Source organism: Impatiens glandulifera, chromosome 1 (genome assembly GCF_907164915.1).
Source record: "Impatiens glandulifera chromosome 1, dImpGla2.1, whole genome shotgun sequence".
Taxonomy (NCBI): domain Eukaryota; kingdom Viridiplantae; phylum Streptophyta; class Magnoliopsida; order Ericales; family Balsaminaceae; genus Impatiens; species Impatiens glandulifera.
This window is the reverse complement of record NC_061862.1, coordinates 109,246,572-109,262,317: the sequence shown is the minus strand read 5'-3', so window position 1 is coordinate 109,262,317 and position 15,746 is coordinate 109,246,572. Positions and strand designations below refer to the sequence as shown.

The 15,746-nt window shown below is 32.6% G+C and overlaps 1 protein-coding gene across 1 annotated transcript; it reads right to left on the bottom strand.

The window, feature by feature from the left end:
- Positions 1 to 9,066: 9,066 nt before the first annotated feature.
- Positions 9,067 to 10,769, bottom strand: LOC124922807 (cytochrome P450 94A1-like). The gene has a single exon (XM_047463516.1). It carries the CDS (start codon positions 10,735 to 10,737, stop codon positions 9,130 to 9,132), a length of 1,608 nt encoding a protein of 535 aa, XP_047319472.1. The 5' UTR covers positions 10,738 to 10,769; the 3' UTR covers positions 9,067 to 9,129.
- Between the last annotated feature and the right edge of the window lie 4,977 nt (positions 10,770 to 15,746).

The window sequence follows — 15,746 nt, the reverse complement described above, 5'->3', positions numbered from 1 at the left end:
ACACTCACTCGGCATATCAAGGTACTGAACGGATTTCAGTTGGTAACGGTAACCCTCTATCCATATCTCACATTGGCAATTCTATTATTAATAGTGGAAATCAAACTCTACATCTACGAAATATTTTACATGTTTCACAAATTGTCAAGAATTTGATGAGTGTTGCTCGATTTACCGCTGATAATAATGTATTCTTTGAATTTCATCCTTCTTACTGTTTGGTAAAGGATAGCTCTACGAAGATGGAAGTTCTTCGAGGCATACTTAAAGACGGGTTATACTATATTTCTCTATCAACAATCCCTAAACATGCTCTTACAACCTCTTGAGTTTCAGCGTCTACTTGGCATCATCGTTTTGGATACCCTTGTGCTGCCACCACATCTTATGTTATTTCTCATTTTCAGTTACCTATGTTAGGAAACAAGAACTTTAATGTTTGTGAAGAATGCCAGATTGGAAAAGCTCACAAATTACCTTTTCCAATTTCTATATCAAAAACTTTTGCTCCACTTGATTTAATTCATTCTGATGTTTGGGGACCGGCTCCCGTTTTCTCTATAAATGGTTTTCGTTATATGGTTATTTTTGTTGATGATTATAGTCGGTATACGTGGTTATATCCACTTCAAAAGAAATCGGATGTGTTATCTATATTTGTGAAATTTAAGGCACTTGTTGAAAACCAATTCAACCGGAGTATAAAAATGCTCTAGATTGATTGGGGTGGAGAATATCGTAATCTTGGCTCATTGACAGAACTTCATGGTATACAGCACCGACTCTCGTGCCCATATACGAGCGAACAAAATGGAGTTGCTGAACGAAAATTACGGCATATCACTGAGATTAGCCTCACCTTAAGGGCACATGCATCGGTACCTCCCTAATATTGGGATGATGCGTCTCTCACTACAATATATCTTATCAACCGACAACCATCACCTTCTCTAGATCATCGCTCTCCATATGAAATATTATTTCGGTGTGTGCCTGACTATATTTCTTTAAAGACTTTTGGGTGTGCATGTTACCCTCTCATAAGACCCTACAACCAACACAAGATGGATTTTCGGTCCACCCGATGTACTTTTCTTGGGTATAGCTCGGTTCACAAAGGCTATAAATGTCTCCACCTACCAACCGGTCGTATATACATCTCTCGACATGTTACCTTCAATGAACAAATGTTTCCCTTTTCTACAATATCACCTTCGGCACCTACTAACACAACCCAATAACCATCGTTATCTATCCTCACATATTCCGTTCAATCTACAACCTCAACCGTTATTACTGCACAACCAACCACACCTACCACACCTACCACATCTATCCCTCCTAATAATCCAATTAATCCAATCACTACCCCACCTCAATCTTTTTCTAACTCATCTACTCCTACATTGGTTGAATTCACACCTATTCCGAGAAATCCTCTTCCTCGTACTTCACCTTTCCGTGCCCCTACATGCTCCATTCATCCCATGGTCACTCGAGTCAAAAACCGGATTCATTCCTTAAATATCAACTTTGCCTCTAGTGTTGAACCTACATGTGTTTCATCGGCTAATAAAGACCCTACTTGGAGGGCTGCCATGACATCTGAGTATAATTCTCTAATACAGAACAATACATGGACTCTTGTTCCGCGAACTCAGGCTCGCAATGTGGTTGGATGCAAATGGGTTTTTAAACTTAAACGGAAAATTGATGGGTCAATTGAACGACACAAAGCACGACTTGTTGCAAAAGGTTTTCATCAACAATCTAGAATTGATTATGAGGAAACCTTTAGTTCGATTGTCAAACCAACTACTATTCGAACCATTCTCTCACTCGCTATTACACGACAATGGCCTATCCACCAACTTGATGTGAGTAATGCTTTTCTTCATGGTACATTACTTGAAGAAGTTTATATGGCTCAACCGCCTGGATTTATACATCCTGATTTTCCACATCATGTATGTCGTCTACAAAAGGCCATTTATAGACTAAAGCAAGCCCCGCGTACTTGGCACTCCACGTTATGTAGGGCTTTACTATCCATTGGTTTTATTGAATCCAAATCCGATACGTCTCTTTTTATTTATCACAAATGCGATATTTTGGCTTATCTACTAGTTTATGTGGATGATATTATATTTACGGGAAACTCTTCACCCCATCTTATGTCTACGATATCTAAATTGTGTAAACTATTTCCTATTAAAGACATGGGTGATATTCATTATTTTCTTGGAGTTGAAGCTACTCGAACTCCTACCGGTTTGTTTCTTAGTCAAGTTAATTATATTTCCACAATCCTTAAGAGAGCTAATATGGTGGATGCAAAGCCACTTCACACTCATATTGCCTCTAGGTCTTCTCTTTCCAAACATGATGGTGAACCCTTGAGCGACCCACTTCTCTATCGAAGCATTGTTGGCGCTCTTCAATATCTTACTCTCACACGTCATGAGCTCGCCTTTGCAGTTAATCGAGCGTGTTAGTTTATGCACTCTCCCACCACTACTCATTGGGCAACTGTAAAACGAACATTACGTTATCTTCGGCATACACCGTATCATGGATTACAAATTCGGTCATCGTCACAACTTTCTCTTACAGCATATTCTGATGCTGATTGGGTCGGATGTCCTGATGATCGTCGATCCACCACTGGCTATTGTGTATTTCTTGGAGACAATCTCATTTCCTGGAATTCCAAAAAGCAACAGGTTGTTGATCGTTCTAGTATAGAGTCTGAATATCGTGCCTTGGCTCATGCTACTACTGAACTTTGTTGGCTCCAATCTCTTCTAGGAGAACTTCACGTCACTCTGAATCGTCCTCCTATTCTATGGTGTGACAACATTGGTGCTACATTTCTCTCTGCAAACCCTGTCTTTCATGCTCGTACCAAACACATTGAGATTGATTTTCATTTTGTTTGTGAACGTGTTGCTCGTAAGACACTTATCATTCAATACATATCAACTTGTGATCAGATTGCAGATATCCTTACTAAAGGTCTTTCATCTAAATGCTTTTCACTTTTTCGTTACAAGCTCATAGTCTGTGCCACCCCGTTTCGCTTGCGGGAGGATGTTAAACAACAAAACTCTTCATCGGTATCAACAACAGAAATTAACCACAAGAGTTAATTTATCTGTAGTTACTTTACTTGGGTACATCAAAGGTCGCATTGATTAATGTATGTATATTTATTTATCATTATATTATGTATTTAATCATGTATTGTAACCTCACGTACTCATCAAGGAAAACAGCCAAAAGTTATTTACGGCTAAAATAATTCTATCTATCTTTTATTTCTTTATCTGTTGTTCAACTTTTTTTAAAATAAACTACCATATTCTCACATCAATTGTATTTTTTCTTGTTCTTTAAAGATTCATGTTTTATATGTTTCAATAACTTATAACAAATTTATTTGATTTATTTATGAACAATAATCTATGTGTAAAAAAAAAGTATAATCTGATTGTACTAGTTGAGGTTGAGACATAGTCTCCCAAAAATATATTATATATATGCATTTGCTAAGAAAAATATTATTAACTAAACCATAGCGTTTAGTTTCCATTTTCACGGCCTTTAATGACATTATTTTTTCTGCATGTGCAACGGGAAATTGTGATTAGACAAGAGACATTACAAACTTGTTTTCGTGGTTTTTTGGGTTTTATTAAATATTTAATTAAAAAAATTGTTTGAGAAAAATTTAAAAGATTATCAATTTTTTAGATTAAAATACAAAAACACATTATAATATTTGTAAGCATCAAAATTTGACATACTCCAATTCAAAAATAATACTATTAGGTTATAATAATAATAAAATAATACTTTGAATTTTTAAATTCAAGATAACTTAAAAAGAGATTAAAAGATCAAATTAGGGTTAATTATTGTGATAATTAAACCTTAATTAAGAAAAATAAATAAAAATCCAAAAATAATTTGAGGTTAAATATTGTATTTATTTTACGTAAATTAAACTCACGAGGGAGTTGAAATTATATAATTATGATTTTAAACATAAATTAGGAATAATTTATGTCTTAAAACAATTTAATAAATATACCAAAATACTTAAAAATAAAATAAATAAACATTATTTTTATTATGTTTTTAATTATATTTTAAATAATTCTTTAATATTATTTAAATAATTGCAATAAATTTAACTACCTATTTTAAATATTTAGTAAATGAGCCGCTTGCTAGGCTTACCCATAACTGTCATGATCAAACTCAATTCATTCACCTTTTCATTTCTAAGTAAAAAACAGCATACAATTTTAAGTATGGGTATGGAGTTGGAGAATGTTTTATATCACCTTTTATCGGTACTAACTTTTTCCATTTTAAAAAGTATGGGTAACAGCCTAACAGGATGAAGTGTCCATTATTAATTTGTTATGAATCTATTAAACTTTAAATTATGACTGAGCCTTTCAAATTTTTTAATTTAACAAACGGGTTCTTGATGATTGGGGCCGATAGTGGAATTCAACACTCAAGCGCAGCGGACATAGAATGAGAGGAGAATTCGAGGTTAGGGAGAGAAGAGCCGAAGGGGAGAAGAAAAATACCACTAGATTACACCTAGCGGTCCAAGAAGGGGGAGGAGGGCCGATAGATAACTTAGAGCACCAAGTTCCAAAATATTCAATTCATAGCCCAAAAAGTGGGGTGGGCATCACCATTTAAAGAGGCTGAAGTACCCAAGAGTCGGTTACAAATTTGTTATAACAACTTACAAAATAACAGAATTCGGTTTTAAAGAAATATAAGAGAAAGTAAACAAAACAGAATTATTCCTTAAAAACATAAACTGGCCCATATGGACACTTGGGCCGAGAGACGGGTGCATAAAATATTTTAGGACCGAGGTTTTTATGAGCAGACCGTAACATAATCTCCCCCTTCGAGGTTCGTCGCCCTCGACGAAAAGAACGTGGATTGGTCAGCCTCTAATACGCATCTTCAACTTCAAAAATATTGCTTTGGTCGGGCTTCGGCACCTTCAGCAAGGGTCGCAACATAAGACCGTATTTTCTCAAAAAACTTTCGGTAGAATCGCTTCAGTAGTGGAATTGGCCGGGTCCTTGCGGTCTTTTGCGCTGCCGGGTCGCTTGCCACTCCGCCCATGTGAGGAGTTTATGTGCACCTAAGGTCGAGTTTTTCAGTGTTTAGAGCTGGCCTTGGTTGCTGCAATGTCCCCAGCGCCTGGTACAAAAATAATTTCTTCCAACTTCGATTAAACTCCATACTTGGCTCAAAAATCCAGGCCAAGTCTTTTTCCCGAACCAGCATAACAGCAGCATCGAAGGAGCCATAGCTTCTAATTAGATCGTTAGGAATATCTTCCAAGGTCAATGCCGCGAGTGAAACAGTTTGGCCTTCGGGCTTACTCTTTACTTGCATTTTGGCAGCAACAATATATTCATCTAAGGTCTTTTCTAGCTGGTTTCCATGCATCAGACTGACCTGCGACCGAGGAATCCCCTTTAGGACCGTGGTTCTATCTTGCTTCTCATAGGATAGGGTCAGCTTTTCAAAGTCCCAAGAAGACGGGCCTAGAGTAATCAGCCATTCAATTCCCAACACAATATCATATTCGTCCATGGAAATTACCTTCATTTCTGTTTGGTATTCATGGCCTTCCATTGACCACTTCAAGTCCTTGCAAACACTAGAGCATAACACATTAGACCCATCGACCACTCTAACCGATTGCACCCTGGTTGCTATGCTTTTGTGGTCTATTTTCTCCAAAATCCTGCTATTGATAAAATTGTGGGTGCTGCATGTATCAATCATAATCACCACCGGCAGGTTCCCAACTTTGCCAAGAATCTGGAGCGTTTGGAAAGCTTTAAACCCGGTCAAGACATGTAAGGATATGGCTGGTTCATCCCTTGGGCCGAGCAATGAAGGTAGATCATCCAAAACAGGTTCTTGGTCAGGTTCTTGATCTTCTTGATTGGCCGAGACCATGAATAACTTTGATTTACACCTATGATTTTGGTTGCAATTTTTCATTGCAAGAGTAGCATAGGCCCTTCTTTCGCTTTTCATCCATTGAGGCTGGGTCTAATTGCTTAACATAGCCCTGGTTTGCATTTGAAGAGGACCCATATGATGAATTCTTGAAGTTAGTATTGGTGCTCGGCCCAGCTGTGTTGATGTTGGATGGCGTGGGCAACAACGATGCTTCAGCGCTGTACAAATTACCACTGCTCATTAAGGACCGATATGTTGCTTCTTGGACTTTAGCCATGGCCATGGCTTCGTTTAAAGAATCTGGGAATCGCAGCATGATGCAGTTTGCAATTTCCTCCCTTAGACCGGACAAGTAACAATCTATGACGTACTCCCTTGGCATGCTGTAGAGTTTTTGAGAGATCGACATGTATCGCAAATTATATTTTGAACCGACCCAACCTGTTTTAAATTTATCAGCTGTCTCATTGGTGTGTCATGTATAGAGGGCCCGAATTGAGTCATAAGGTCTCTTTTGAACACGTCCCAAGATAAGGCTTCCATATGATTTCGGTTTTAAAGATATGACCCGTACCACATTCTTGCTTCGCCAGAAAAATGAATGAGGGCGATTTCTAATTTAGTGGCATCTTTAGTTTTGTCCACCCTGAAAAATTGCTCGGCAGATATTAGCCAGCCCTCGACATCCGACCCATCAAACCGAGGAAAATCGACCTTGGTTAGCCGAGTAGGAGGAGCATAGTGTTGGTCGCGGTTCTGGCCAGGGTGCGGGGCCTAAATGGGGAATGACCGTGGCAAGAATTATCTTCATAGGGTTTGTGGCGGGGTTCTTGCACATTTTCAGATGCCCCGTTCTCAAAGGCTGTCATTCTTTCTTCAGCCGCATCAAATCTTAGGTCTATGGCAGCTTGCATTGCAGCTGTTTGTTGGGACAGGTTTTCAATGAGGGCCTTAAGCGCATACATTTCCGATTGCTGGCGAGTTTCTACCATGTTGAGAATCGGCCAGCTCTGATACCAAGATGTTAAACTTTAAATTATGACCGAGCCTTTCAAGTTCTTTAATTCAAGAAACGGGTTCTTGATGATTGGGGCCGATAGTGGAATTCAACACTCAAGCGCAGCGGACATAGAATGAGAGGAGAATTCGAGGTTAGGGAGAGAAGAGCCGAAGGGGAGGAGAGAAATACCACTAAATTACACCTAGCGGTCCAAGAAGGGGGAGGAGGGCCGAGAGATAACTTAGAGCACCAAGTTCCAAAATATTCAATTCATAGCCCAAAAAGTGGGGTGGGCATCAGCATTTAAAGAGGCTGAAGTACCCAAGAGTCGGTTACAAATTTGTTATAACAACTTACAAAATAACAGAATTCAGTTTTAAAGAAATATAAGAGAAAGTAAACAAAACAGAATTATTCCATAAAAACATAAACTGGCCCATATGGACACTTGAGCCGAGAGATAGGTGCATAAAATATTTTAGGACCGAGGTTTTTATGGGAAGACCGTAACATTTGGATTATGAAACCCTCCACTAATAATTTGGATTATGAAACCCTCCACTAACATAAGTACATTCGTCATTGGTGAAACTCATAACTCTCTCAATTGGAAACTTAAGTTTTAATAATACATTTTTACAACACCTCTTATATGAAAATATAAAAATGATAGAAAGCGCGACTTGAGACAGCGAATAATCAAGCGATGTCTACGTGGGTTTACAGGTAAAATATTCTCTCTCCTATTATTAATTATTTTCTTTCTCTTATTATTAATTATTTTCTCTCTCTTCTTATTAAATAATTTATATCCTATAAAATAATAAAAAAAAGAAAAAAGAGGCCATAAAATATAAATAAAAAATATTTGATAAATAAATGAATAGAAAAGTCATAAAAATAAAATAAAAGTGATAAATTCATAATTCAACTAAGCAGTGATATTAATTAGGGTTTAGGGTTTAGAATTTAGTATTTAGGATTTAGAGTTTAGGGTTTAGGATTTAGAGTTTAGAGTTTAGGGTTTAAGGTTTAGGGTTTAGGGTTTAGAATTTATTTAAACATATTATTAAAATATTTAATGTGAGAGTTTGTTGTAAATTATTGAGTTATTTTAACCGTTAAATGAGAGATAATAAATATCAAATAAATGAGTAAAATAATAATTGTGAGAATATGGATAGAGAGAGAGAAATTATTTAATAAGAAGAGAAAAAAATGAATTAATAAGAGGAGAGAAAATATTTTATAAATTATTATTATATTTTTATTTATTTATTAATTCCATTGACGTAGAACAGGCTTCCTGAAAATAATAACAACTAAAATTTATTATTTATAATATTGTCTAACTAGCTCTTGATAGTTATAAAAGAATATCAAAGTTTCTTGATAGTTATAAAAGAATATCAAAGTTTCTAACATCAATCAATTGTCCTCCAATAGTTAGGACTTAGGATGTAAGACTTCTTTCTCTTTCTTTTCTCTTTCTCTTTCTCTTTCTCTTTCTCTTTCTCTTTCTCTTTCTCTTTCTCTTTCTCTTTCTCTTTCAGTCTATGTATGCCATGCAGTTTTACATCATGCATATATATCTATTTATATATATACCACAATTACATTGCTGTTTTAGAAATGGTTTAATTATTTTAATTTTATAAATATTATTTTTGTATAATTTATAAATTATTTTTATATAATTTGTATTCACCACGAAAGAAAATGAATGTAACAATTAAATGATAATTTTGAGAGGGTGAAATATTTTTTTTTGGTATAAATAATTAATATATATTATTATATGATAATAAAATAAAATTTTAAAATTTAAAATAAATATTATTTTTTTACTTTAATTAATAAATTAAGTAATTAAAAAAAAAATTAATTAATTTAAATAATTCAAATAGAATATACTACAAGCATATTCTTTCCTTGACACCCAAGAAATATATATATATATATATATATATTAACCAACTATATTTATTCATTTTTATTAATAAAAATAATAAATTATTATATTTATTCAATTAAACATAAAATTAAAACTTATGATAAATTTAGAAAATAATTTCTAAAGTTATCTTTACACTCCTTTATTATTACTTACTCTAAATCTTGCGTTCTTCAATTCTCACAGGAAAGCCTCCTTTCATCTTGGACGTCAGATAAGATATAAAAACCGGGTCCTTGTTGTTCTCCATCAGTACCGGAACCACCTTAAACCGGCGTAATACGCCGGAGGCAATGGACTTCATCTGCAGAACCGCCATCTCCTTCCCAAGACAAATCCTGGGGCCTGCTTGAAACACAGGATACTCGTAAGCATCCTTTGCCACGAATTGTCTTCCCCCGGTGACCCGATCTTCCTTGAGCCACCGTTCAGGACGAAACTCCGGCCAATCTTTCCCCCAAATCTCCTCCGATCTCCCCATCGCGAATGGGTGATAATTTACCTGCGTCCCTCTTTTCACCACGGTCCCATCTGGCAGAATATCATCATCCACCGCCTGCTTCCCGTCTACGGGCACCGGCGGGTACAACCTCATGCTTTCGCTGATAGCAGCGTGTGTGTAGACCATTTCTTTAGCTTGATCGTACATTTTCGATTCAGATTTATCAGTAATCTCACTTAGAATCTGGGTTTCAACACGTTCATGTCTGGAGACGAGCCAGAAGAACCATACCAGAGCAGCTGATGTAGTGTCTCGACCGGCTAAGATGAAGCTGATGACTATGTCCGTTACAAAGTTTTCCTCCGAATGCCCAGAACTTAAGAATCTAGACAGAAGATCTACAGAGTTTAGCGAAGCATTTTCTTCTAATTCTTTTTTCTTTTCTTTCATCACGTTTTTCGCGAAATCTCGTATCTGCGGGCGGGCAACATTCATGAATGAATTGATTATTATTATTATTATTATCATATAATGTAAACAAATACCTACCTGATTGACTGCAATCCGGAGGTCCTTCTCCGATCCAACGTTGAGATATCTCTTGATTTTCCAGACCAGTGGATGGAACGATTGGAATCTCTGGCCGCTGATTCGAACAGCGTCTTCGAAGGCTTGGGCGAATTTCTCGCTGGGGAGAGAAGGGGAGAGGTAAGCCGGGTCGGATCCGAAGGCGATTTTACAGACATTGTCGAACGTGAATCGCTGCAGAATGTCCTGGAAGTCGATGACGGTGTTGTTGTTGGCGGCGACGGAGAGAATGGGGATGAGACGATCGGAGAGTTCGGAATCAACCACTTGCTCGATGAATTTCCTGAGGGATTTGGTGTTGAATTCGTGACTGGCCACCTGCCTCTGGAACTTCCATTTCTCGCCGTCCGTGTTGAAGATTCCATCTCCGAGGAGGTCTCTCATAACCACGTTGAAGAAGTCGCCTTTTTCGTAGTTATGGAAGTGGGTTATCAGGATATGACGGACATTAGCCGGATTGGCGGTTACCACAATTTGTCGGAAGACGGGACGGTGGATGACGACGGTTTTCGACGGGGAAGCTAAAGCCAATTCAGAGGTCCATTGAATACCTCGTTCCCTGTTAGCGTAAATGGCGAAAATGGAGCCAATGAAGGGATATGATCTGGGAAGCTTAGGATTCTTAGAGGAAGAAGAAAAGAGTAATGCATTGAACTTGACCAAGACGAAAAGAAACAGGGCTGGGAGAAAACACAAGACAAGTGGGGTGGACACCTCTAAATTCAACATCATCATCACCAATGGCGAATTCTGTAAGCAAGAGTTGATTTTTATATTTTGTTTTGCTATGAAATGTTCTTTTAGAAGACCGTTATATAGAAGAAAAAACATGTACACCCAGAAGAAAAATCGTAGGGTTCCAAACTTCATTCCCAAATAATCTATTTTACTATTCAAATTCATTTTTTTTTTATATTTAAAATTCATTATATATAAATTAAATTATTTATATTTTGATATATAATTTAAATTTAATTATTTTTTATAAATTTAATTATTTATATTTTAATATATATATATATATATTTACATTTCAATTATTATTTATATAATATAATAAATATTCCCTTTAGCATTTTAACAAATAAATAAATACTAATAAATTTAAAATATTTTAACTATAATAATTATATATTCATAAAAATATTTTTAAATTTATTAATTATTTATTAAATATAATAACATTTTTAATTAATATTTTAATCCTAAAAATATTATAATAACATTTTTAATTAATATTTTAATCCTATAAATATGGTAATCTTGTTATTATATTTAATAAATAATTAATAAATTTAAAAATGCAAATATTTAATTATTATATTGTTATGGTTAAAATATTTTAAATTTATTAGTATTCATCAATTATTTATTAGAATTATTTAATATTTATTACACTATATAAATAATAGAGAAATGATTAGATGAGGGAATTTGGTGAGGGAATTTGGTGAGGGAATGACGTGGCATAATCTTATTCGCTGAAAAAATCAAATAATTTCTATCTTTTCTCTCTTTCCTCTCATTTTTACATTTTTGCCACGTCATTCCCTCACCAAATTCCCTCACTAAATTCCCTCCCTCTATCACTCCTCATAAATAATAATTGAAATGTAAATATATATATATATATATATATATTAAAATATATTAAAATATAAATAATCAAATTTATAAAAAAAAATTAAATTTAAATTATATATCAAAATATAAATAATATAATTTATAAAAATAATAATTTAAAATATATACAAAATATAAATAATTTAGTTTATATAAATAATAATTTAAAATATATATCAAAATATAAACTATATATATAATAAATTTTAAATGTAAAAAAATAAATAAATAAATAAAACTGAGTTTGAATAGTAAAGTATGTCAGTTTGGGAATAAATGAACAAACTTGGTTAGTTTGGGAAAGTGAACGTCAAAGAAGGTTATTTTGGAAACCGTTCAGCAAAATCTGGGTTGTAGAGTGTTACTTAGAATATCACACTATCTTTTAATTTCAATATTAAAATTACATTTAACACAAAAAGAATAATAAAATTAAATCAAAAATCTATATAAAAAAATCCCACAAAAAAAATAAAATAAAATGTATAAGAATAAACATATAACCCTACAAAAGAAAATTATAAATAAGGTCAAATCAATTTTTACAAAATTATTAATCCGGTTAAACTCGGAACGACATAATTTCGTCATTCCGAACCCAAAAATAAATACACTAACTTCGATTTAGATTTTATATTTATATCTAGTAAAACAATTTACCGCACTACTACAAATATATGCCAAATAAATAAATTAAAACTCACACAACCTACTAAAGGATTGAAACTTAGGTATAGAAATATCTTTAATTATAGAGAAATGATCGGGGAAAAGAAATTGGGAGAGAGAATTTTAAAGAGAATGACTGATTGACCCAAAAAATAACAAAATTTCTCTCTCTTCTCTTTCTCCTCACACTTTATCATTTTTTCAAGCAGTGATATATTGACACATTATTCCCTCCCCAATCTCACACATTATTCCCTCCCCAATCTCTCTCTCAAATTCCCTCCTCTATCATTCATCTTACTTAGGCCTGGTTCTTATTCAGGTTTTAAATAACCCAACAAAATCAATTATCACATCACTCCATCTCTCATTTATCAAATAAATCAATACATTAACCAAAATACTAAAATATACTCTATTTTAAATTATTATTATTTATTTTATTTATATATATAAATACCATTTAGGTCTTTTTACCAAAAAAACATTATTATTTTTTCAAAATCATCACCCATAATCATTATTTTCTCCCTCTAGATTATTTAAATAACCTGAAATGAACAAGGCCTTATAATATTTGATATTTTAACTCAATAAATTATTTGAAATAATAAAATACTTTTAAATTATCATTTTATTTTGAATTGTTGAGATTACTAATTTTAATTTATATACATAATCATATTATTTTGTATATATATTTTTATTTATTTATTAGAATAAGTTTCATAATATTAATATTAAATAATGTAAGAATAATATCAATCGGAAATTTGGTAGGTATTGATCATATTACGGTCAGAATTAACATATACGAACTAATTTATATTTAGTCTCCAATAGTCGATAAAATCTCACTCGAGATTGAGTAAAGAGAAATATCTATCGAAATTAGTTTGGTGTGTATTATTAATTCTCACCAAAATATATTTAGTGTGTATTGATTAATACCCACTGAAATATGTTTGGTGTGTATTAATTAATACTCACCGAAATGATTTTGGTGTGTATTAACGTATTGATTATTACCCAACGACATAAGTCGGTACCGAGTATTTCCTACTTTTTTTTTAAACCAAAATTGATATTTTAATTTAAAATTACACCAAGGGTGTGTTTGATAACCCTGGAATTGGCATTAGAATTAGAATTGGAGGGTCCAATTCCAATTTTTATGTTTGTTAGACACTTTAATATTAAGAATTATATTTGGAATTAGAATTTCAATGGAATTCAATATAGTGTAATTTGATAGTTCTCAATTCCAATCCTTTTAGGTCGGAATTGTAATTCTAAATTAACACGCTTTTCATGTTTTTGACATATTTAACACGTTTTTCACACATTAAACACGTTTAACACGTTTTTCAAATGTTTAAAATATTTTCATATTTTGACACGTTTAACACGTTTTTAAAACATTTAACATGATTTTCACGTTTTTAACACGTTTTTGAAACGTTTAACACGTTTTTGGCACGTTTAACACGTTTTTGACACGTTTAACACGTTTTGACACATTTAACACGTTTTTCACATCCTTGACACGTTTAACACGTTTTTGACATATTTAACACATTTTTCACGTCCATGACACGTTTAACACGTCCTTGACACGTTTAACATAATTTTCACATTTTTAACACGTTTAACACGTTTTGGGCATGTTTAACACGTTTTTGACAAGTTTATCACGTTTTGACACGTTTAACACGTTTTTCACGTCCTTGACACGTTTAACACGTTTTTGACAATTTAACACGTATTTCATGTCCTTGACACGTTTAATCTTGACACGTTTAACACGTTTTTGACACGTTCAACATGATTTTCACGTTTTTAACACGTTTAACACGTTTAATTATAGAGAAATGATTGGGGAAGGGAAATTGGGAGAGAAAATTTAAAGGGAATGAATGATTGACCCAAAAAATAACAAAATTTTCTCTCTTCTCTCTCTCCTCACACTTTATCTTTTTTTCCAAGTAGTGATATATTGAAGCATTATTCCCTCCTCAATCCCTCTCTCAAATTCCCTCCCATATCATTCCTCTTACTTAGGCCTTGTTCTTATTCAGTTTTTTTAAATAACCCAACAAAATCAATTATCACATCACTCTATCTCTCATTCATCAAATCAATCAATTCATTAACCAAAATACTAAAATACCCTCTATTTTAAATTATTATTATTATTTATTTTATTTATATATATAAATACCTTTTAGGCCATTTTACCAAAAAAAACATTATCATTTTTTCAAAATCATCACCCATAATCATTATTTTCTCCCTCCAGATTATTTAAATAACCTGAAATGAACAAGGCCTTATAATATTTGATATTTTAACTCAATAAATTATTTGAAATAATAAAATACTTTTAAATTATCATTTTATTTTGAATTTTTGAGATTACTAATTTTAATTTAAATACATAATTCTATTATTTTGTATATATATTTTAATTTATTTATTAGAACAAGTTTCATAATATTAATATTAAATAATGTAAGAATAATATCAATCGGAAATTTGGTAGGTATTGATCATATTCCGGTCAGAATTAACATATACGGACTAATTTATATTTATTCTCCAATAGTCGATAAAATCTTACTCGAGATTGAGTAAAGAGAAATATCCATCAAATTAGTTTGGTGTGTATTATTAATTCTCACCAAAATATATTTAGTGTGTATTGATTAATAACCACTGAAATATGTTTGGTGTGTATTAATTAATACTCACCGAAATGATTTAGGTGTGTATTAACGTATTGATTATTACCCAACGACATAAAGTTGGTACCGAGTATTTCCTACTTTTTTTTAAAACAAAATTGATATTTTAATTTAAAATTACACTAAGGGTGTGTTTGATAACCCTGGATTTGGCATTAGAATTGGAATTGGAGAGTCCAATTCTAATTCATATGTTTGTTAGACACTTTAATATTAAGAATTGGAATGGGAATTAGAATTCCAATGAAATTCAATATAGTATAATTTGATAGTTCTCAATTCCAATCTTTTTAGGTCGGAATTGTAATTCCAAATTAACACGTTTTTCATGTTTTTAACAGAGAAAATAATAATAATTAAACATGTTGATATAATAATTTTATTTTGAAACTCGTTAATAATATTAATAATTCTAATATATATATATTTTATTTTTTTTATAATATATTATTAAAATATAATATCTTTTTAATATTATATACAAATTATTTTTTCGGGTCAACGGTGAATCAGATTGCGCCAATCATATCATTTCCTTTCATATTCCCTCTCTCAAATCCCCTCTCAATCATTTCTAATAAATAAAATATACAATATACAATATATAGAAATTAAAATTATTAAATAAATATGGTATTTTCACAATTAAAAAAAAAACATTTTTCAGTAAAATTTGTATCTTTACATATTAATAATAAATAATAATCT